General features: G+C 31.9%; 4 protein-coding genes across 4 annotated transcripts; 3 read left to right on the forward strand and 1 right to left on the reverse strand.

Annotated features, from left to right (window-relative positions):
* Positions 1-250: 250 nt before the first annotated feature.
* On the reverse strand, positions 251-1,153 carry LOC128392445 (tigger transposable element-derived protein 6-like). Its single transcript, XM_053352474.1, has one exon. It carries the CDS (start codon positions 1,151-1,153, stop codon positions 251-253), a length of 903 nt encoding a protein of 300 aa, XP_053208449.1.
* Positions 1,154-10,857: 9,704 nt separating this feature from the next.
* Positions 10,858-12,511, forward strand: LOC128392203 (uncharacterized). The gene is made up of 4 exons (XM_053352185.1): positions 10,858-10,933; positions 11,001-11,218; positions 11,279-11,803; positions 11,879-12,511. The coding sequence occupies exons 2-4, from the start codon at positions 11,041-11,043 to the stop codon at positions 12,394-12,396; spliced, it is 1,221 nt and encodes a 406-aa protein (XP_053208160.1). The 5' UTR covers positions 10,858-10,933; positions 11,001-11,040; the 3' UTR covers positions 12,397-12,511.
* A 4,296-nt stretch (positions 12,512-16,807) lies between these two features.
* Positions 16,808-18,896, forward strand: LOC128392623 (cytochrome P450 3A28-like). The gene is made up of 3 exons (XM_053352673.1): positions 16,808-17,013; positions 17,075-17,224; positions 17,349-18,896. The coding sequence occupies exons 1-3, from the start codon at positions 16,970-16,972 to the stop codon at positions 18,610-18,612; spliced, it is 1,458 nt and encodes a 485-aa protein (XP_053208648.1). The 5' UTR covers positions 16,808-16,969; the 3' UTR covers positions 18,613-18,896.
* A 353-nt stretch (positions 18,897-19,249) lies between these two features.
* On the forward strand, positions 19,250-23,514 carry LOC128392625 (endothelin-converting enzyme 2-like). Its single transcript, XM_053352676.1, has 6 exons — positions 19,250-20,246; positions 20,396-20,433; positions 20,557-20,885; positions 20,991-21,810; positions 21,899-22,060; positions 22,171-23,514. Exons 1-6 carry the CDS (start codon positions 19,460-19,462, stop codon positions 22,333-22,335), a joined length of 2,301 nt encoding a protein of 766 aa, XP_053208651.1. The 5' UTR covers positions 19,250-19,459; the 3' UTR covers positions 22,336-23,514.
* The last annotated feature ends 78 nt before the right edge of the window (positions 23,515-23,592 follow it).

Consider the following 23,592-nt stretch of genomic DNA (forward strand, 5'->3'; position numbering starts at 1 on the left):
AAAATATTGTTATATTTTCACCACTTACCTTATATCAATATGATCAGTAGACTTTTATTAACAATATTAGTTATTTTACATTATTATAAAACCTTAATTAAACATTGATTTATACATTTTTCTGTATCCACTTGTGATGTATTTTTTACATGAAGCGACATCTATTAGAGTTCATCTATTTTAATTGAAATCCTGCTTTAGTGAAACAATTTACAATAGTTTTTGGTTTAACTTCGAACCAACAATCTCTTCATATTTGAATTCCATCAATTAATTGTAAATTTTTGAGACAATCTATCAATTTAATTTCATTTTCAATTGACGGAGCAATTTTCTGTATTATTTTTGACCGATATAAAGTCTTTACATTAGCGATAATACCACAATCTAATGGTTGGCAGTGTGATGTTGTGTTGGGTGGTAATTTGATCACAATAATATTTTTCAATGTTTCAGTTAATTTATGTGATGGGCAATTGTCAACAAATAATAGAATTTTTTTATCTTCAATCAACTGATTATCCCACTCAACTAGCCATTCATTGAATAAACTTGATTTCATGTAACTCAAGCTATTGAACTTATAATTTACATCGATTGATGATAGATCATAATTAACCTTTTGGAAACAATGAGGCCGAGCACGAAAACAAATAACCAATATCCTCTCTTTGTTACCGAAACGATTACAACCCAACATTACCGATACTCTGAGCTTCGATTGCTTGATCCCGTGTTGATCAGCTTCTTTTGTTAGATATGATGATGTTGGTAAAGCTTTCCAATAGAAACTCGATTCATCAGCGTTATAAATACAATCATCTTCAAAATCTTTGATAATATCAGGTAATTTAAGGAACCAATTCTCGACAATCTCAAGATCAACACACCGAGATTCACCGTGTTGTTTTAATCTTCTTACGTTATTTCTTCTCTTGAAATTACTAAACCAACTAGTACTAGCGACAAACGTTTTCAACCCTAAGCTCTGAGCCAATGAAATCGCTTTAGCTTTTATCAATTTATCATCAACAGGTAGATTTTTTTGTTTAAGTAATTCAATAAACTCGAAAACCAATGAATCAAGAAGAGTGTAAAGGTGCCTAGATGGACAACGATAACGAAGACATAAATCAACCTCCTCATTTCTCATCACCGATCCCAACTACTCCATCATTAACGATCCCTCTTGTTCTATGACCCTTGACTCCATCTCCTCGGCATCCCTTGGCCTGATGTCAAGCTTTTCCTACATCTCTAACCATGACAGCAACGGATCTACAGTTTCTGATCACTCAGAGATTGGTTTGAATCATCTCCAGCATATTCACCAGCTTCACCTGTTCCTCGCCACTCCACTTCTATCAAGGAGACTCCCGACCTTACCCTTCTTAACATTACTCATGTTCTTTTTTTCTTCATGTAAGAAGCACCCACATAATGACTCTTTTGAAGCCATGAGTGATTTAAGTGACTTAGAATGATAACTTTATTTCCTTCAAATAAAAATTAAATTTTAAAAAAAACTTTAATTGTCTTTTCTTTTTTCCGGGTTCTTAACTTACCTCTATTACATTATAATTATTTGGAACTTGATAACTTTTCTTTATTTCAGCTTATTGCCATTGGCTCAAGTTACCACTTTTCATTTGAATCTTGCCTCTAGCTTTACTAAAGATTTCACAAGATATTAACTTATACTTGAATTCCTCACCCTTAAAAACTTTAGGCTACTCCCATAACAGGCAATAGACACATCTTACTACTAATTCCATTTAAATTATGATCAATGTGCCGCTTTATGTTACAGTTGGATGGATGATTTGGACTCTTGTCAATCCTTCAACTTCTGTCCAGCAAGTCGATTGAACAGTGCTTGTTCATTGTCGAAATACTCGGTCAAAGATTCGAAAACTGCAACCACAGATGCAACGAGTTGTTTCAATTACAAACTATTAGATTGATTCAATCAAAGATGCGGAGCTTCATTTTTGATTTTCGATTTAGGGTCGATCCGGTAGCTCGGTTCAATGTGATTTAATCTAGTTAACTGAATTAATGTGAATTAGTTTAGATTAATCTTGATTAAAAGAAGTTTAAATTTAGATTAATTTTGCGCTCGACTAAAAGTAGTGACATCTAACGGTTAATCAATAGATAACAATGAGAATCTAAAAATAGCTTTTTAATTGTTTGTTTTCAATCAAATAATTGGGATTATTGTCATTTTTTTGATTGTTTTTTGTTCATTTTTCTGTGATTTTTGTTATTTTTTGTTTAATTTGTCATCATCATCATGGTAAATTTTTCGCCGATTGTTGAGCTTCCCTTCACAATAAGTTTTGATCAATTGATTGAATCTCTTGAAATAAGCCAAGAGACAGAATTGATTTGTGAACCAATCAAAGAAATGGTTAATCATACTTACCATCGCCGTCGTGATATTTTTCTGGCAATCAGGAAATGGATTGATAGTAAAAACATCAAAATAAAATTATTTCATTGTTCGGTGGGGCCTCAAATCAAAAGATGAATCTTTTTTGATACCGGTGTTGCCTTGCGGAAAAAGCTGCCGCGGATATAGCAGCCACCTTATTAGTTCATAAGGTAAACTTAAAGCTAAATTTCAAGGTAAGCTTTTTTTATCTAATCCTATGATGGTGATGTCAGTGGTTATATTGACATCATCAGTAAGATTCGGAGAAGGTGTAAGAAAAAAATGATCATCACCTTCAAGTAAGAGTGTTGGGTCGACATCAGGCAAATCTTCAGAACTTTTTTCAGAGGATTGAATTTCGTCACCGGTATCAATCACTTTAGGGGGATTATACTTATGATTGGAGTCCGTGAAATACCTGACAAGAGACATGAGTTTTTCGACAGCCGTGTCTTCATTTTGATCACCCGACTAGCCTGTCTTTTTTTTGAAGTGACTTCGATCGATATGAAATTATATTTTTGAATTTCGTGGCCACTTCTTTATGAGTGCGGTCCCAATCTAATTCCTTGACTAATTTCTTCCATGCATTTGTTTTGTGTTAAATGTTGGAGAAATCAGATTCCATTCTTTTCTCTTTTCTAAAGTTCAATACACTTGTCAGTTGGCCCTGAAGTTAAAAATCTGATTAGCTAGATGAATCATTTTTCTCATCTTAATATCTTCAGTTATGAAGACATTGGAGATGAGAAGAGATAGAATTACAATACTTACATTTCGAAGTTGTTACTTTTGACCTGCTTTCCTATCTGCGAGGCTTAGAGACAGGGTCGGTACCTCAACTAACGTGTCTTCATCAAAAGCGAAGGACAAAATCGTCCATTGTTTGAAAAAACACAAAATCAAGTTCACAAATTATCTTAATGAGCACAATTAAAGGTAAATCAACATGTTACCTTTGTTATCCCTTACGCATGACTTCTTAAAAATCATTGTTTATATCCACCGGACAGGTAAATGAATTAAACAATAAAAACCCAGTTTTTAATCAACTTTGAATCAGTTTGATTAGATTAAATCACATTAAACCGAGCTACCGGATTGACCCTTAATTAGTAGTACGACTTTTTTTATATCTATCTTAAACTAGGGAGAAAATAGTAAGAATTTCATCTTAACTAAAATAAATTTAATAAATCGAACAATTAATTAATTATTTGGAAAAGTGGAAAAAGTCAATTTTCAAAAATAAAAAATTCCAAAAAAATTAATAATCCCCTTTGATTTGCTCGCTAAATTTTTTTGACTTTTTTGCTTCGATTGCCCTGATCAAATCTCTCGGTCGGGAAAACTATTAATTTGTAGTTCAAACTAAAAAATAAATTTAACCATCTAACTTGATCTAAATAATTTATAATTCACCTCTTAAAATCCCAATTTTATTATTACAATCAAACAGGGAAATCGTCTATGGATAGTTCTACTGTTGTTACCGTTGTTATTGATTTGTTATCAATTTTCCGCGATCATAATATCAGCTGGAAATAAATTCAAAATGAAGATTAAATTCTTCCTAGATTATCTTTTATAACAATGGAAAAAACTGAATATCAAAATTTTGCTTCAATTGATTACCATAAGCTGCGTAAATGATTAACAAATTAGTTTAAGATTGTTGGCTGTATAAAGGAAATCAAGGCAAGCTGATCATTCATTTTTTGCATCAAAACTGATCACTATCTAATTGTACCAAATAATCAACAGGAGATTGAATTAAATTCAGGTAGTCTTTTCATTAAAAACTGAGATAACATTACGATCAATCATGTAATGGATTGCACACCGAGAATCGATATTAATAATAATCATAAGCGAGGAAGTACTAGAAATTAGTTAGTTCCAATTTAGAAAAATCAAATCAGTTTAATTCTGGATCTCAATCAAAACATGGAAGATCATAATGGTGCGAGTGGAATTAATAATTCAATTTTACTTACTGGTTTTATATTCCCATCAAGATGGATATTCTCATCCTTACCAAAATGGTTTCTTATAGTGACTATTGGTATCGTTAGTCTAATCGAAGCGATTTTTTCGGCATTTGATTGGTACGATTTTTACAATAAATCAAACAGTTTATTTATGTTCAAGTCAGTTCGAAGAGCAATATTACTTCTAGTAATGAATTTACGGATAATTGCTGTATTCTTTTTAGACTGGTCAAGCTTTCGTGGTTATTTTCATTATCTAAATAATCTAAGACTCGATACAAATTCTGTTCTGATGGTGAAGCAAAAACGTAGAATTAAATATATTTGTCTAATCACATGGTTACTTTCTTTAAATATCCTCACTTTATTTTCTACAAAACATTCTGACAGTAAAATGATGGACATTATGCCTTCGATTGTACAATTTTCTCTTCATGTTTGCTTCGATATTGGAAATTCATTCTTTTTAAACATTATAATTGATTCTTGTATCTGTTTGGAAGCCGCTTTCGGCTCGATAAATACTAATATTAAAAACTTTTCTCGTCATGAAACACCGACAATTATGTTACAACAATTGAAAAAGATTCGATTAGATTATAGCTATGCCGTTTTAGCCTCTCAATCAATCGAAAAGTTCGCACGATATTTCATAACCGTAACATATATTAATTGCGGAGTCTTTGGGGTTATAAATGCTGTATTCGCCTTTGGTCATGTAAACAATTTCAATCCCATTTGGATTCTTTTTATGGTGACTGATTCAATCTTAATCATCTATTTAACAATTCGTCTGGTTTCGATTAATCAAATTGCGACTTATGGATTAGAGGACTTATACAATATCTCTTTCTCATTAAGAACTCAACAATTACAATACGAGGTAAATGTCACTTAGAAATTAGATTGATAATATTATTGATAATCTCTTTTCTATTTACACAATTAGCATGACATCTTCATAAATCGAATCCTTTGGAAAAATGTTGGTTTCACCTTTGGAAATCTATTCGTAATTAACACCAATTTCATCACTTCAATGTTCACATTGGCACTAACACTAAGCATTACTCTTGCTAATTTTCTTTACCAATGATTTCGCATAAAAGTATAGAAAAACCAATATCGATGAATAAAGTGCTTTTATTAGTAACGAAGCACAATTAGCGAATTGAATTTGTTACCTTGAGAAACTCTAGTAATAGTCAAAGATTCAAAACATGACAATGATAAGTAGATGAACAATCTATCAATCATCAAATATGAAAATGGAATTGGTGTTTCAATGGTTTCTTTTGAACTTTTCCCTCTCAAATGGTCAACTTTCGTTGGTCATCAACAATGTTATTATTTATTTGTGCTCTTACAATCAATTAAATCCATTATCCATTAATCTAAACCTTGAATCGTTATAATAAAATTGACCTTCAATGATTAGAACGTAGCTTAATTTTGTTCATCTATCGCTAATTATCAACACACCTTCAACTAGTATGATGATCTGATTTACTATTTCACTTTAGTTACATTTATTACAGGTTATTCACATTAACTAAACTATGGTTAATCACTAACTATGACCAAAAGTAGAGTCAGTCAAGTTTCAATAGTTATGGCGATTTTTGTGAAGAGTCTCATCTTTTTTGGCCATAGGCTATCATATTTATTAACTATACATAGATATCTGATTAGCTTATTTTGCTCTTGTTGTTTATTGGTCAGACTTTATGAACACACCATCAACCAGTGTTAAATGTCAGTGATCAGGAGAGGATCAGGGAGTAGCACTTAATCCCGAATGTCAAAATCGATTGGCTCAAGAAATTGATTCAATTGGTACCTTTAACTATGATAACATATCATCGGCACCTTATTTGGATGCAGTGATTAATGAAAGTCTCCGTATCGATCCTCCAGAGACTCGTAATGAACGCGTTTGCCACTCAAGTTATCATCATCTCGAGACCAATATTGTTATTCCCAAGGGTGCTAAGGTGCTAATGCCGATCTATTCAATGCATCATGATCCCGTTAACTTTCCTGATCCTGAAACATCCTATCACTGGATTCCAGACTAAAATTTTATCAATTCTTCTTCATTCTTATCTAAACTACTATTAAAAACAAAAAAGAATATAAAGAATCCCTCTTTTCATTTATATTCAAAAAACTGCTGTACAAGAAATTTTTTCAAGCACCAAAGTAATTAATGAAATTATGATCATTGTCATTTTATTAATAATTAAACTAAACATACAGGCTTAAATTGTTAAATTCATATTGTAAACTGGTTCTTGTTAAATTAAATCGAAAATGAGAAAGATTAACATCTCTTCTTATGTTTTATTAAATTCTAATAAGTTTTCTGATTATTATTAATATTTCAATTTAAATAAGCAATTAGTTAATGAGAAATCATTTTCTCACTTTATGATTGTTTTCTGTGTAGCGCTTCTCATTGTTTACTCTATGGAGAGAGCACTGTAAGTTCATTCATTGGCACCAAATACTCTAAAAATAGCTATTAATTTTCAGTGATTAGTCGTATTCATTATCAGATAATTCTCATTATTAGTTCTATCATTAATTAAATTCAAAAGATAAAAACGCACCGATTGATGAGTTATCAACAATCAAAATTATGTCAAATTTTAGTGGCACCTCGTATGGTCCTCGACCAACGATCAACGGAAGGCGTTGTTTTTGCCCGGTGCAAATAATAATAGCATATTAAATTGTTACAACCCTTATCTTGATTCTATCGACAATTTATTGATAACAATTAAAACAAATTACATCTACTCATTAACTTTTTTTTCATTAAAATTCAACTACGTTAACAAGTTACTACATTAAAAAGTATAACCATCGCCAAGTATCAGCTTGAAAATGTTACCTTTATTGTTAAGTGTTTTTTTGATGATTATTTCTGGTAATTCAGGTAAGCTTATATTAAACTTAGCTAATTGTTAGCAATTGATTAATATTTCAATCAAATTATTCTCTCAGCTTCAATTACTTCATTGATGGACTTACCGTTGAATTTACCAAAGGGTAATTACACTAGGCTTACTGCAAGCGGCAGTGACGTCTGAGCGCGTGTATGACTCAGAAAAGAGAGACTGAGAAGTGCGCGCAAGAAAGAAAGTTAAAGAAGGAAAAAGAGGAAAGAGGAAAGAGAAAAAAGAAGAGAAAGAGAAAAAAGAAGAGAAAGAGAAAGACTGAGAGAAAGAGACTGAGAGAAAGAGACTAAGAGAAAGAGACTGAGAGAAAGAGACTGAAAGAAAGAGACTGAGAGAAAGAGAAAGAAGAGAAAGAGAAAGAAGAGAAAGAGAAAGAAGAGAAAGAGAAAGAAGAGAAAGAGACTGAGAGAAAGAGACTGAGAGAAAGAGACTGAGAGAAAGAGACTGAGAGAAAGAGACTGAGAGAAAGAGACTGAGAGAAAGAGACTGAGAGAAAGAGACTGAGAGAAGAAAAAGAGAAAGAGAAAGAAAGAAAGAGAAAGAAAGAAAGAGAAAGAAAGAAAGAGAAAGAGACTGAGAGAAAGAGACAGAGAAAGAGACTGAGAGAGAGAGACTGAGAGAAAGAGACTGAAAGAAAGAGACTGAGAGAAAGAAAAAGAAAGAAAAAAGAAGAAAGAAAGAGACTGAAAGAAAGAGACTGAGAGAAAGAGAAAGAAAGAAAGAGAAAGAAGAGAAAGAGACTGAGAGAAAGAGAAAGAAAGAAAGAGAAAGAAGAGAAAGAGACTGAAAGAAAGAGACTGAGAGAAAGAGAAAGAAAGAAAGAGACTGAGAGAAAGAGACTGAAAGAAAGAGACTGAGAGAAAGAGACTGAGAAAAAAAGAAAGAAAGAAAAGAAGAAACGCAAAATTTAAGCGGCATTTTCCTGCCATGGTGATAGACACATCTTTCATCTAGTGAAGAGAAATTACTACTTTATAAAATAATCATCACCAAACTATACAGGTGACCAGACCCATCATTTGGACCTATCCTGAAAATTTGGGAAAATCGACTTAAATTGCGATCAATCGTTTAACGCAGAGTTTTTTTTTCGATGTATAGTCTTCGCTTCGCTCAGACAATTATTGATGCAACGTTAAAAGACTTGGTAAATATTAATCAATGTTTTAATCTGGAAATTGAAACTATTACTAAATTAATTGATTGTTATAATTAACAGAGCAATGGAGATAAATACTTTATGAAAGAGTTTATTTCATCCAAATCAACAATTAACGGAATGATTGTAGTTGATTCACCTAAAAATACATTCAATGTTTATTACAATATGACGGACGGAAACGGAAAGGACAGTGATGAGCGTAAAGTGGTTATGGGTAAATTTTTTAAATTAATAATCACTTTTTGTTAAAGTGAAAGTAATTGTTGACTTTTTCACTGTAAGGTATCGATTGTTCATTATACAAATTGTCGAGCTCTCAACTCTTGCCTGGGATCAATAAGCGATTGACGAGTTTGTTAGTAGCCATGGGACCATCGATACTTTATCGCCTCGGACATAGTTCACTAATTAAGGTAACGTTAAATATCAAGTCAATAGCAAAATTTTACAATCTAATGATTTGATTTTCAATCTAATCAACAAATCAGGAAAAGAGTGACAATGAAAATGTGAGAGGTAAGATAATGAAAAGTTTCACAGCCGATATCAACGATAAATTGAATATCACTTATTATTACAAATGTAAGTTAATTATCACCTCTTGGTGTTTGATTATTATTTTTGATTAAATTTCAAATTTTCCTCACATTTTCCTTATCAAATCAGCTAATTTGGATAAAAAATCAGGTCTACAAGCACCGAGTCGAATTGCTTTCAGTGGGAGTGACCCATCATCTATACTTGATTCAATGAACGAGGATTTAATTTTGGACATTTACTATCAAAAGTCAGACTCGACTAAAGATTTATCAAAAACTGTCAACGTAAGATAATTAAGAAGCTTTTCTCCAGTCAACTTATCAATCGCCTTTTTTCACAGCCACTTCCAGGAATCGGCTGTTCAACTTACTATGAAGATACGTTACCTTTACCAACATTGAATTCCATCTTGTCCATTTCATACTTTCGGAAACAATTACTGGTGCAACAACTACTAAAAGTATCAGCGAGGTAAGAGATCAGCTTGAGATTTGATAACAATAACCCTCACAACTATTAATAGATACATGCCAATGATAAGCTAAAATTGATGCGTCTGAAAACATCACCTCTTGGCATTGAAATGGAAGCTCTTTATGACTATTCCCTCGGAATAGTTAATATATTTCAAGATGGCGGATCTTGTAACATCTCGATAGCTGAAAAAACATCACCCGGAGTTGACCAATTGACAAATCAGTTTAGTTTAAAAACATTACTTCTGCTGGATGGACATTACAGGTATTTAGGTGAAATGGTCCTTGTAAGTAAAAGATACTAGTCAATCTTCAACGATTAATTTATTTTATTAATATAATCATGAATGTTTTCTGTTTCCTTTCTCAGGAAAATCGACCTGGATTCGTGGTGAAAGCATGGGAATCGATTCGGTATAATACTATCACTAATAACGATAAATACGATAAGGTTGTGGTTACTCAATATTTCACTGAAACTGTAAGTTAAGCCAAGGTTAATTTATTAAACTATTAATAGTTTTAATAAGAACTAAATTTAATTTGATTTTCTGAATTTTGAAAAGTTTATTTAATAATTTGCTTTTCTCTCAACCATTTAGACTAGCGAAGTTGCTTTTAATGGATACCTGATTGTTGCAACGATAATTAATTGCTACAGATTAGACACCAAGGTAATTATTTTTACCAAAAGTTTGATTTAAAAATCTAATTGATTATTATTATAAATACATACGATAAACTACTTTCTCTTAATTAATATTGATTAGCAAAAATTACAACTCGTTGAAGTTATTCAGAGAGATTACTTGGATTTCCGAGTTGTAGAATCTGAATCCAAATTTCATGATAAGTTTTCAGTGGCTGGATGCAAATACTTCACTGGTGACAAGACACTTACCTTTCAACTAGGATGCCAAGGTAATATTATTAATACATTCGTTGATGAAATGTCAAATCAATAAAAACTTTCATAATTTAATCTAATTTTTAGCACCGAACTGTATGAAGCTCGCTGAAGATAACGTGTACGCATTAAAAGAGCACTTCAGACAGTCCCTACTTATCAACTATGACCTTAGTCCATTGAGAATAATTGAAATGGCCGTTACTTTCAGTACTTTGACGATTGATATCAGAATCGATTTTCTTGAAGCACCAAATCTACTAGGTGAATAAATTATAACCCAACTAATATTTTCGCTTCCCACTGACCGAAAATTCATTCTCTTTCGTATCAGATGTATTCTCACCCAAAACTTACTCTGTTAGCGATAATACTTTAAGTCACTGTCACGAACAGTCAAAACTGCAGGAGAAATTGACTGTCTAAGCATTTTATCAACTGATTATTCTGATTTCGAGTGAGTTTAATAATGGTAACTTTTATTAGATTGAATTGATTTTCTTATTGTTTTATATTGCAAAAAGTATTGTGCTCTTCTGTCCAACGATTAATATTTGTGGTATCATGAAAGGAATCGAAAATGTCAAAGAAGATGATAAAAAAGGTCAAGCCTGTCAAGTGTTCCAAATACCATTACACAATTTAAATCGAATGGTTCATGAAATAACAAACAAAGATCTTCAATCCCGTTTACTTCGAGATACAGCTTACAAAACAGTCTCATTGACTGATAGATTCTGGAGTAGGTTTTATATCGAACTTTTTTGTCTTAATTTCTAACCATTTTATCCTTTTTCTTCAGAACCAGTCGATTACAAAGTAATTGATATTATTGATGAAACTCGAGATCAAACTGATCATTCAGGAAATCTTTTTCGCCTTTCTCATTCTGACGAAAAGTTGAGAGCCAACGATCCAAATGTTGCTGTGGCTGCGAACGTGAAAACATTTTCTGACTGTTATCGAAATTGCAAAAACTCAGATGAATTAGAATGTCGAACTTTTTCTTATTGTTCTGGAGAGAAAACAAGTGAATGTTTAGTTACGAATATGACCCCGCAAAAAGCTCCAATTGATCTGGCCAAGAGTGACTCAAACTGCGCAGTTTATACCAAAAACAATTTACTCGATTACTCAGTGATCAGAAATCGCCAATTCAAATCATTATCTTCGATTCCACTAGAATTGAATGTCTATCAATGTGCCTCAGAATGTAGTTCAGATGAAAACTGTGTCTCATTCCAAAGTTGTGGCACGACTTGTACCATGGGTGGATTTTATACCGATTCGGGCACCGAATATGATTCTGACTGCGAAATTTACATTCGTAAGTCTAATTAGTGGAAGGGTTAGAAAAAATGAACAATTATTAATATGACTATTGTTTTCTTATTTTCTTTAGCTAAAGTTTCGAATATGTATCAGCCCACAGGAAGAAAACTTGTATCGGAAACTTTTCACGTCGAATTCAATTTAAATTATGATCAATGTGCCGCTTTATGTTACAGTTGGACTGATGATTTGGACTCTTGTCAATCGTTCAACTTCTGTCCAACAGGTCGATCGACAAGTACTTGTTCATTATCGAAATACTCGGTCAAAGATTCGAAGACTGCAACCACAGATGCGACGAATTGTTCCAATTACGAACTAGTTAAGAACTCGAATAAGAAAAGACAACCAGCTCCCACCGAAAAAAAAGGTACCAGCGGATCAGCAGCATTTGGAATAATTTTGATCTTCATAGCCACTGGTTTCTTATTCGGTATTGGACTTCCGATTGCATATTTGAAGATGAAAACATTATCAAGTCGAATTGCTCAAGGTACGTGGAACGAGCAAAGTTTCACTTGGGAGCGACAAGTGAACGATGAAGAGCCTGAAGCTGATGGCTACTCTGACTACAAAAGCAATTTGTAGTATTGGTTTGACCTTAGTCACTAAATGATTCGAAATTCAAGTGTTAAAATCACAATCAAAATGGAATAAATTAAATATTTTTTACAAATTATTGATAATCACGAAATAAACTCCATTATTATAATAAACTTTTCGGGCGTTTGTTCAATCATTTAATCACCAATGAATTTGAAATCTATTTATTGAAGATAATCAGTCATGTACTTATATTTTGCATTAATTATTGTAGTGATTACGAAAAACAATTTAATTATTTAAATAATTACCATTATCAGAATGTATCGTAAATTTTGCGAATTTAATTCGTCAACATATTCACCTAATCCAGCAAAAACAATTGAATCAAGATTAAAGAAGATTAGTTAGACGATTAGTAGTGATTAATGAAAACATAATAAAAATTTTCATCACCTTCAAGTTACATTAATTATCGAAATGCCTGTAAAGATAAATCTCTCTAGTAGTCTCTTCATTTATCCAATCAAATTCCGTTATACCAGCATCCCATTCATGAAATAAACTAATTGCCTCTCTAATGTCACCTTCATTGGACTCAGAAAATTGGTGAGGTTTGGGAAAATTGTGACTTTATGGAAATCTATTAATCTATTAATCTTTAATTGTAGAGGGAAAAATGATTTTTGTTTGCTCTTTGGAGTCTTGTTTTCAACACCAAATGGCCCCTCCACCCACCTTACTATCCCATGTTTAGTAACTTTGGCTCTCTCTAATAATAATAGTTTTTAGGATAAACTCAACTACAATGAAAATTACTGGTTGATTGTATAATCTAAGCACAATTAATTAATTTTCTCTGAAACAAATCACTATCACTATTATCACTAAATTGATCTAAAACACTTTGATTGTGAAAAGGTGGGATAATGTAATGGTAAATGTAAAAATGTATCAATAATAATGATAATTGAAAGATTGTAATTGTTTTCTCTATAATCAAATGGGAAAATCAAAGAGTTTGTCAGATAATAGAGGGAACAACAATAGAGATGCACTTGCCTTTTCTATTTATAATTATTAATTATCACTTTTCACTCTGTTAGTCTATTGATTGGACCAAATATCATCAACATATTTGAACTATTCCTTTTCTAATTATCGGTCAACAAAATCAGCATTTGTTTCACGATTAACTCCCTCTGATTCATATTATAAATCCCGGATTAATATAAACGAAGACCACAGTATCAACCAAGAGTCAATTGTTTCAAGTCTACTTGTTGAATTCATCACCAGTAAATAGAACTTTAATTGAATCATTTTCTTTATTTCAACTATCAAATTAGGTTATTTAGATAATTTGGTTTTTATTAATTTTTTTTTGTTATTCCTGATAAAAGTCCGACATTAAGTTGATTGATTAACTTTGACGAATCAGAATCTACTAAATTAACTAAATTTACATTTATTGATTTGAATCATCATATTAATAATTGTGTTGATTGTTATGACTGTTACCAAGTTTTCTAAGTTCCATTGATCACATTGATCGTGATTGTAACTTATAATTGTGAAAAATTTTTGTCCAATTGATATTAAATTGCAATTTGATTGTCATGTTGATCAATCAAGAATTTTCTGAGAAACGAGGTTGATGTTGGAATAGCTATCAAGGTAAATAATCAAATCATCTCATCTTTTATTTGCCTCTCTCTTCAAAATTTGAATACCTGATTGTTATTTTCCAAGTGATTATCAAAGTTTTGTGATTTAGAAGCTTGATAATGGAAAATGGTATAACAATTAAATTGATCCGATTAAGAGGATCTAGATTTTCGAATGAAATTGCAAGTATTGATGTCGAAGTGATTGGATCGGACCATGAGCAAGTTCGAGTCCGTTTTATTGATGCCAATTGGTTTGAAGTTCCAATGCCTTTTCCAAATACATCACAAATCGATACAATTGATTCACCACTTTACACAATTAAGATTAATCAAAATTCAATTTTACAAGTTAATCGAGCATCAACTGGTTCAGCAATTTGATAACTGATATTTTTGATGAGACTCGAGACCAAACTGATCATTCAGGAAATCTATTTCACCTTTCTCATTCTGGAGAAGTTAATTGACAATTGCTCAATAAACCTCATAACCTTTTTGTTATTCATTGAATTAATTAATCACCAATTCATGTAAGTTTGAAATCATTTTCTATTGAAGATAAACAGTCAAATCTTTTCATTACATTGAATCCTAGGTTATGCTATAATCGAGTTTATTAAAATCAATTTTTTTTTATTAATAGTGGTTCTATCAATCTTATTTTTCCAAGTTCCAAGCAAATTGAATTTATAATACAATCAATCATCTAGTTTACTGGGAGAGAATCGGTATTATTATTACTACTATGTATCCATAATAGAAAGGTGATTAGTTTAAATTGTTAAATTGTAAGAAATTGGTCCAATTCTTCAGAAATTAAAACATGGAAGGTTCTAATGGTTCGAAATGTAATGTTAATAATTCGATTATTCTCATTAGTTTTATGTTCCCATCTAAATGGGTATTCTCATCCTTACCTAAATGGTTCCTAATATTCACGATCGGTATCACCAGTTCAACCGAATTGATTTCTTGGGCATTTGATTGGTATGGCTTTTACGTATCGAACGGACTACTTTCGCTTCGGTCAATACGTAGAGTGATTCTGTTTCTCACAATATGCTTGCAATCAGGAAATATGTTCTTTTTGAACTGGTCAAATTTTCGTGATTACTTTCGTTATCTAAGTGATCTCAGTCTCGATAAAATTTGATTCTGTTTGATGATAAAACGAAAACGTCGAATAAAATATATCACTCTGAGCATATTGATGATTTCTTACAATATCCTCACTTTATTTGTTCCAAAAATTCTGATAGTACAGTTATAAGTCATGGACTCTTCGCTATTTTCTTCAGCTTTTTCCTGTCTTGGCAATCTATTCTTACTGAACATAGTCATTGATTCTTGTATCTGTTTGAAGCCGCTTTCGACTCGATAAATACTATGATTAAAAACTTTTCTCGTCATGAAACACCGACAATTATGTTACAACAGTTGAAAAAGATTCGATCTGATTACAGTTACGCCGTTTTAGCTTCTCAGTCAATCGAAAAATTTGCTCGATATTTCATAACCGTATCATATATAAATTGCGGAGTCTTTGGGGTTGTAAATGCTGTATTCGCCTTTGGTCATGTAAAAAATGTCATTTGGATTCTTTTTATGGTGACTGATTCCATCTTAGTCGCCTACCTTACAGTTCGACTTGTTTCGATCAATCAAATTGCGACTTATGGATTAGAAGATTTATACAATATCTCTTTCTCATTAAGAACTCAACAATTACAATACGAGGTAAATGTCACTAAGAGAATAAATTGATTCAGTAGTAAACTATTTTTTCCATTTACTAAACTAGAATGATACTCTAATTAATCGAATGCTTTGGAAAATGTTGGCTTCACCTTTGAAATTTATTCGTAATTAACACCAATTTTATCACTTCAATGTTCACATTGACACTAACACTAAGCATTACTCTTGCTAATTTCCTTTACCAATGATTGCCCATTAAAATAAGGAAAGTTCCAAACTAAAGCATTTTCTCTGTCAATTTGAAAAAAATTCTGACCTGATGAAAGGTCAATACTAAGAATATTTGATTGTTACGTCCCACATAACCTCTCAATCTTTGATCCATAGAAGTTATCCAATAGTAGTCCAATCAACCCATTTTCATTAAGTAATTATCATTGTTGAAACCATTTCATCCAATATCTGTAAACTCAGTTTTTTATCATCTAAGTTTGGAACATGAGAAAATTGCTTTTAGTTGCAAAAGACAAATAACGAGTCAAAGGTTTGAAGATTTTCACCTTGATAAACTCAAGTAATGGTCAAAGTTTCAAATGGACAACGAAAGTATTAGATGAGCAATCAGAAATTAATAAATGCTAAGTTGATCGACTCTCAATCGGCAAATATGAAAATGGAATTGGTGTTTCAATGGTTTCTTTTGAACTTTCCTCTCAAATGGTCAACTTTCGTTGGTCATCAACAATGTTATTATTTATTTGTGCTCTTATAATCAATTAAATCCATTATCCATTAATCTAAACCTTGAATCGTTATAATAAAATTGACCTTCAATGATTAGAACGTAGCTTAATTTTGTTCATCTATCGCTAATTATCAACACACCTTCAATTAGTATTATGATCTGATTAACTATTTCACTTTAGTTACATTTATTACATGTTATTCACATTAACTAAACTATGGTTAATTAGCTAATCATTATATCATCTCGATTGTTAACTGATTGCGAGTGAGTGATTTGCTTCTCTCAATCGAAATGAGGAAACAACTAAGAAGAAATAAATTGTTTACTTGGTTGATATTATTAGACGAGAAAAAGATGTAACAATTAAAACTAATTGTGAAGGAGAACATATTGACTGTTAATTATTTCAAATATTTATACAATTAACTTGATTCCCCAACTTAATCACTTTGGTTCTCACGTCATTATTTCCATAGTTAATTGTCTTTGTCCAACTGTTACGATGTTTTACTGGTTCATATTTTTATTTTCCAGCTTCGTGGTCATGTAAGAATTAATTTTCAATCAGTTAATTGTTGACTCGATCTTCTTTCATTTCTTTTTTCAGCTTCCAGCGTTGGAGATACAACTATTGGAGCAAATTTGATGTTAATGGACCGTTTCCTGTTCCGTTTCTAGGAACATCTTACCTTTACCTATGGAAACCAATTCATGTCGTTGAAAGTGAATTAGTCAAACAATTTGGCTCAATTGTCGGGTAAGAAACTCTTGACCCACTCAATATGTCGATAAACTGTCAACAATTCATATCATATGTATTAATCGTACATATTAGATATCTGATTAGTTTATTTTGTTCTTAATTGTTGTTAATTGATTAGACTTTATGAAGGATCTCAACCAGTGTTGATGGTCAGTGATCCAGAAATGATTAAGGTAATTGCTCAGAAGGAGTTTCAATCATTTCCTCAAAGTTTTACCTTCTCGAACTACAAACATTCAACTGAGAACTTATTTCCTGAACTTATCTGGGGTTCGAGGTGGAAATGTTCAAGAGGTCAGATTACTCAGTGTTTTACCGTTTCCAAGTTGAGAAAATTTTTTCCGACCTTTGAAAAATGTACAGAAATTTTGATCGATTCGTTAAACGAAGAGGTTAAAGTTCGTGATACGATTGAAATGAAAACCTTTTGGTCAAAGTATTATTGTGATACAATATTTCAATTCTGTCTCACTTTGGATGCTCATAGTTATTCATCAAAAGATAATATTATCTTTGAGAAAATGATTGACCTTTCAAGACCTTTTGTTAGCTCATACATGATGAATATGTTTCTACCTGAATGGTTTATCAAACTGTTTCACTTAAGTGTCCTGGATAAAAGTTCATTGGATTACATGGAGAAATTAATTTCACACTTAATTGTAATGCGTTCGTCAAGGTCAACAATTAATTCAACTGATGTTCTTAATCGATTATTAATTCAAAACGATTCATCATCAACCGAAACAACAACTGATCAACAACTCACAGAAATTGAATTAATCGCCTCAGTTATTGATCTACTTTTCAATGGATTTGAAACAAGTTCCTCTTTACTTTCTTGGTGCTGCTGGAGATTAGCACTTAATCCCGAATGTCAAAATCGATTGGCTCAAGAAATTGATTCAATTGGTACCTTTAACTATGATAACATATCATCGGCACCTTATTTGGATGCGGTGATTAATGAAAGTCTCCGTATCGATCCTCCAGAGACTCGTAATGAACGCGTTTGCCACTCAAGTTATCATCATCTCGAGACCAATATTGTTATTCCCAAGGGTGCTAAGGTGCTAATGCCGATCTATTCAATGCATCATGATCCCGTTAACTTTCCTGATCCTGAAACATTTAATCCCGATCGTTTTTTACCCGAAAATCGTGAATCAATTCAACCTTTTACCTTTATACCCTTTGGTACAGGTTATCGTGCATGTATTGGTATTAAATATGCTTTAATTGTTTCAAAATTGGCTCTTGCAAAGTTGATTAAATCTTATCGATTAATTGTTACTCCATCAACCACAATTAATGTTGATTACGATTGGGGATCAATTTTACTTTGTGCTAAGGAGATTAATGTTGGCATTGAAAAACGATAACAATCAATGATTAGAAAAATAATCAACAGCCTAATTAATTATTCTTACATTTAACTGATTGTTTAACAATTTGATATCCAACCCATTTATTAATACATAATACAAAATAATCTAACAAAAGAAAACAATTTAATTGATTGTTTAATATTTGATCAACTTTACGTTCTAAATTGAATAACAAACTTTGTTGATTCTAATCAATATTTATACATAAATGTATATTTACTTATTAAAAAATTAACAATAGAATGTAAAAATTAAACAATCAAACCCTGGAGAAACAATTTCGCCACAATTATTAATAATATTTCATCAACTCAGTAATCAACTTGATTCCAATTTAACTTTTGATTATATTATTTACAAACGATTAATATTTGTTGTTACTAGTCAGTTAATTGAAATAGAAACCAAGTAATCCAACAATTAAACAGATTCTTAGTTGTTCAATTTTCAAACTAATTAAAAATTGGACCAATCAATCGAGTCAAAAGTTTGTTATGGAAATGAAAAGTTTTTGATGGAACAAAAATTCGAAAATCGCGCGTAAACTGCGCGAATACCACACAGAGGGAGACACAAGTTCGCAGTAAGAATTTGCTCCGGAAAAGATGAGCAAGAAGCCATTTTTATCGTTCCTTTCCAACATTGGTTTTAATCTGTTATTTTTTTATTTTAGTTAATTAAGTGTTTTAATCTAATTGTTTTTTTAAATTGAATCGACGTTTGTGTTTCCACTTTAGTTGGAAGTGTTTTTAGTCCATCTGTTGATAGTTGTTAATTTGTGACAAAAGCTGGAGTCCTGGAGTACATAAAGAGTGTCCGTAATTCTGGGCGAGAAGCTCCAATGGAAATGGCTAAGGCGGCCATAAGTGGTGATGAAAGTGAACCAAGAGAAAATGAGAAACTTCACAATCCAGGTAATGGTGATAATGGTACTTCAGTTAGAGGGCCTACTGAGCCGGTTGATAAAGAGCTTACCCGTGCAGAATTAATCCAGGAAAGATGGGAAAATGCGAAAACATTTATTAGAGGAAACTTTTATTCTATTATCATTGTCCTTACGGCATTGGTTCTTTTACTTCTTATTGCTGTTCTTATTTTAAGCATTATTTTGGGTACTCAAGGAACAATAACATGGCCAGTTAAATGTGAATCTTCATCGTGTCTTAAAGTGGCTGCATCAACTTTAGATAATTTAGATTTTAATTATGACCAATGTGATAATTTTTGGTCTTATTCCTGTGGTAATTGGATTAAACATAATAAAGTTCCAACTGATAAGGGAATTTTCAGTGTTAAAGATTCAATCAGACGAGAGACCAATTTACAAGCTTTCAATTTACTTCACACTCTTCCCATCACCAATAATGGACATGGACTTGATATGATGCGTAAATTTTATGAAACTTGTATGGATTTAGATAGAGTGGAACATCATTCTAAGAGATTTGTTGATGATTATCTGAACGGCGTTTTCCTCGGATGGAAACCAATTGGTGTAACCAAACTTGACTGGACTAAGATCCATGAATACCTTCAAAAAGATTATGGTGTAGCTCCTTTTTTCAAAATAACTGTTGAATTAAATGATTATGATCCAACAGCTCCTACAATCAAAGTAAGTAATTTCCTTAACAATATTTTCTTCCTATAAATCTGTAGCTTTTTTCCTCGTTCAAACAATTGAATGGTTTTCTTTTCTCTTTTCTACAATTATTATTTTCTTAAATTTTCTTTTCGACTTCCAGACCTTCTCATCATTGATCCACCAGATTTTATTCAAGCCGTGAATATTATTGGGATTCTTCATTTGATAACGTATGTATAAAATTTTGCTTTTTCACTCTTGTCTTTCTTTTCATTTTCTGGTTATCATTCTGTTCACATTTTCCATCAATTCACTCAATTTATTGTATCTCTGTTACATTTATTCAATTCTAGATACAAAAACGGTATAGAAAGTACATTGAAGATTTGACAGCTCAAATGGGTGCCAACTCGATTGAAGCTCGACGCACTGCTGATGATATTTTCAATTATGAGAAAAGACTTACAGAAACTTTAACACAAAATTGGAATGTTTCTCAGCTAATGGAAAGAGCGAAAATCAGAGATTTAAGAAACTTGCTCCCTTCCATTAAATGGCCTGACTTTATCCAAAGTTACTCAGGCTTAAACGATTTACCCTTCAGAGACAACACACAAATAGTCATTTATGATATTGCTTATTTCAGATCTCTTTCCACTATACTTGGATCATCAAATAATGAGTAAGTTGTTTACCCTTTTCTCAATTTATTTTATGAAAGAATTTTTTTCATTATGATTCATCTAATGTTTCAATAATTTTTTATTTCCTAATAATTCATTTTCAGTTTATTTAATACTTACTTAATCTGGAGATTTATTGCTGAATATGCTCCCTACTTGGGCCACGACACCAGAATGGTTTATGTTGACTTTCAAAAGGCACTTAACGGAGTTGAACCCAGTTCCGAAGATGGAGATCGTTGGGAATTTTGTATTGAAACTCTTCAAAAGTTTTACGGACCAGGTTTAACTACCCTTCTTTTGGAAAAGTTTGACGTTCAGTACATTAGTCCCGCTGTAGATTCGCTTGTGGAGAGAGTGAAGAATAAGCTAAAAGAAAAAGTCAACATGTTACCTTGGGTAACTGATCGTGACACAAGTGAACGTTTAAAGGATAAAATTGACAATTTACGAGTTAAATTTGGTTTCTCTGAAGGATTTAATAGCAGATCAGAAATGGATAATTATTATCTCAATGTAATTTTAGACAGTTCATTAATTAGATCAGTGGCCAACGCTCATATCTTTTTACGTAAAAAGATGTTTGAAAATCAGTTGAAATCATCGCAAGAAGTTTGGCCCATTCCACCATTTGAACCTAAAGCCTTTTATCAACATGCTGGTAATCTTCTTTACATCGGCTTAGGTTTACTATCGAAACCTATTTACCAACATGATTACCCATCAGTGATGCACTTTGGATCTTTGGGTTTTCATATTGCCTCTGAAATGCTTAAATCGATCAGTTTTGAAGGAATTTTCTATGATCGGTTTGGTCAAATCAGTGAAGGATTCAAAATAGTTACAGATGATTCCATTGCTGCATTAAATTCCAGTTCAGCTTGTCTTGCCAATAAGATGAAATATGTTAATGGATCTTCTATGGTAAATATAATGATAAACAAATATTTATTTTCCCTCAAAAAATACCCTCTAATTCAATCTAATTACGTTTATTACATTTGCCCTTTAGGTTGATATTGACTTAATTCTGCCACAAACAATCATCGATATCTATGGGCTACAAATCGCTTTCGAAACTTATCTGCAACAAGTTTCTCTAGAAGGACAAGATCACCCATTACCTGGATTATATTTATACAATGATCAACTCTTCTTCGTAGCTTTTGCTCAGGTAAGACAATTATGGAACCGGTTAATAACTATCTCATTTATCTGATTTATCTTTTATTTTCCACTAAATCACTCATGTTTTCTCTTCAATTCTTTCCTCCTATAAAACAGTCTCTTTGTGAATCAGTAAGATCAGGATACGCTGCAAATTATTTCGCAACTATGTCAACTTTACCTGGAAATCTTAGAGTGGAAACACTTGTCCGCTCATCGCCACAATTTATCAAATCATTCAATTGTAGATCTCAAGACTCCTTAACCTGTCCAAAATTGTAAAATCTTTTACTGTGCTCTCCCCAGCTTATTTTTTCATCTTGTGTCATCACTTTTCACTATTTCGCCTCTTTTACTTTCTTCACCATCATGGTCACACAATTTACCACCAACTTTTCATCAAAATTCATTTTATTTCCTGTCATCATTGAAATCTATGCTTTGTCTGAGAGTTTTGTGTCAGTTCCGTGATCATAAAAAAGTCAGACCATGGAAACGTTAACTTGCATAGAACAAAATTAATTTTTACTATTGCACATTTTCATCTAACATGGACCAACAACTTTTAACTTTTTTTTGTGAATGATAACATAATTTAATGTTACACATCATCTCCCAAAGTCTTTGTCATATTTTCAATCAACTACAACCGTCCAACTGTGTTTGTTTTTGTACAAAGAAAACAATTTAAAGTGAGATTCGCAAAGCATAAATCGCCTAACAATTTACCAACCTCATCACCCCATTCACATGGATATTTATTTCTCTGATATGGCTGCTAAATCAACACACAGAATCAGCTGAATGATTTATCTAATTCCTACTTGGAACCTTTTTCATCTTTATGGTCAACAAGAAACCGAGTCTATTTTGCTGCTCCATTTTTGTATGTATCTTCAATTTGTATGAATTTATTTTCACAAACGAATCGCATTTCACAAGGAAAGGCCACAATCACATGGAAAATCATACGGATATATTTTCCAGTTATCCTTACACACTTCTTTCCATTCAATTTTAATCACCATCGTACCGAATTCATTCACGTAATCAATGTATCATTCCAATGATCAACTAACAGCCACAATATGACTCACCTTTATTATATTTTTGTAACCAAACAAACCACAGCAAACATGACATACCCACACACACACGATCACATTCACAATCAATAACTGCCTTAAACGAAAAACGCAAGCCTTAATTTAATCAACGAATTAACGTTTTCTGCAAATTCTAATTATATTATTATATTCTGATAGTTTGTAGCAATTTTGATCAAAAAGCAATTTAAATTTCTAGCAAACAATTATCGTTCCTAAATAATACGATTTAAAAGGAAACCCTTACCAACATGAACAATATTTTTTACGATGAGAAAAAAAATGTTTACAATTAATTGCAAAAATAAGAAACGATAATAAAGCAATTTGGTTTTTTTTTCTTGTCCAAACCTGAGATTTACTGTAAATATCTAATTATTAATCTTTCCAGTTAATCACTATGACTACAAGACTTAACCACTTGACTTAATTA

Source organism: Panonychus citri, unplaced genomic scaffold (genome assembly GCF_014898815.1).
Source record: "Panonychus citri isolate SS breed McGregor unplaced genomic scaffold, ASM1489881v1 Contig00136, whole genome shotgun sequence".
NCBI lineage: Eukaryota > Metazoa > Arthropoda > Arachnida > Trombidiformes > Tetranychidae > Panonychus > Panonychus citri.

What these genes read in the sequence shown, in the direction of transcription:
- LOC128392445 (XM_053352474.1), bottom strand. Translation starts at nt 1,153, where the DNA reads ATGAGAAATGAGGAGGTTGATTTATGTCTTCGTTATCGTTGTCCATCT.
- LOC128392203 (XM_053352185.1), top strand. Translation starts at nt 11,041, where the DNA reads ATGAAAGGAATCGAAAATGTCAAAGAAGATGATAAAAAAGGTCAAGCC. An exon ending in ATTGACTGATAGATTCTGGA is followed by an intron (nt 11,219 to 11,278) that starts GTAGGTTTTATA and finishes CTTTTTCTTCAG; the next exon opens with AACCAGTCGATTACAAAGTA. An exon ending in TGACTGCGAAATTTACATTC is followed by an intron (nt 11,804 to 11,878) that starts GTAAGTCTAATT and finishes TATTTTCTTTAG; the next exon opens with CTAAAGTTTCGAATATGTAT.
- LOC128392623 (XM_053352673.1), top strand. Translation starts at nt 16,970, where the DNA reads ATGTTTTACTGGTTCATATTTTTATTTTCCAGCTTCGTGGTCAT. An exon ending in TTTTCCAGCTTCGTGGTCAT is followed by an intron (nt 17,014 to 17,074) that starts GTAAGAATTAAT and finishes TTCTTTTTTCAG; the next exon opens with CTTCCAGCGTTGGAGATACA. An exon ending in CAATTTGGCTCAATTGTCGG is followed by an intron (nt 17,225 to 17,348) that starts GTAAGAAACTCT and finishes TTAATTGATTAG; the next exon opens with ACTTTATGAAGGATCTCAAC.
- LOC128392625 (XM_053352676.1), top strand. Translation starts at nt 19,460, where the DNA reads ATGGAAATGGCTAAGGCGGCCATAAGTGGTGATGAAAGTGAACCAAGA. An exon ending in AATCAAAGTAAGTAATTTCC is followed by an intron (nt 20,247 to 20,395) that starts TTAACAATATTT and finishes CCAGATTTTATT; the next exon opens with CAAGCCGTGAATATTATTGG. An exon ending in TCTTCGTAGCTTTTGCTCAG is followed by an intron (nt 22,061 to 22,170) that starts GTAAGACAATTA and finishes CCTATAAAACAG; the next exon opens with TCTCTTTGTGAATCAGTAAG.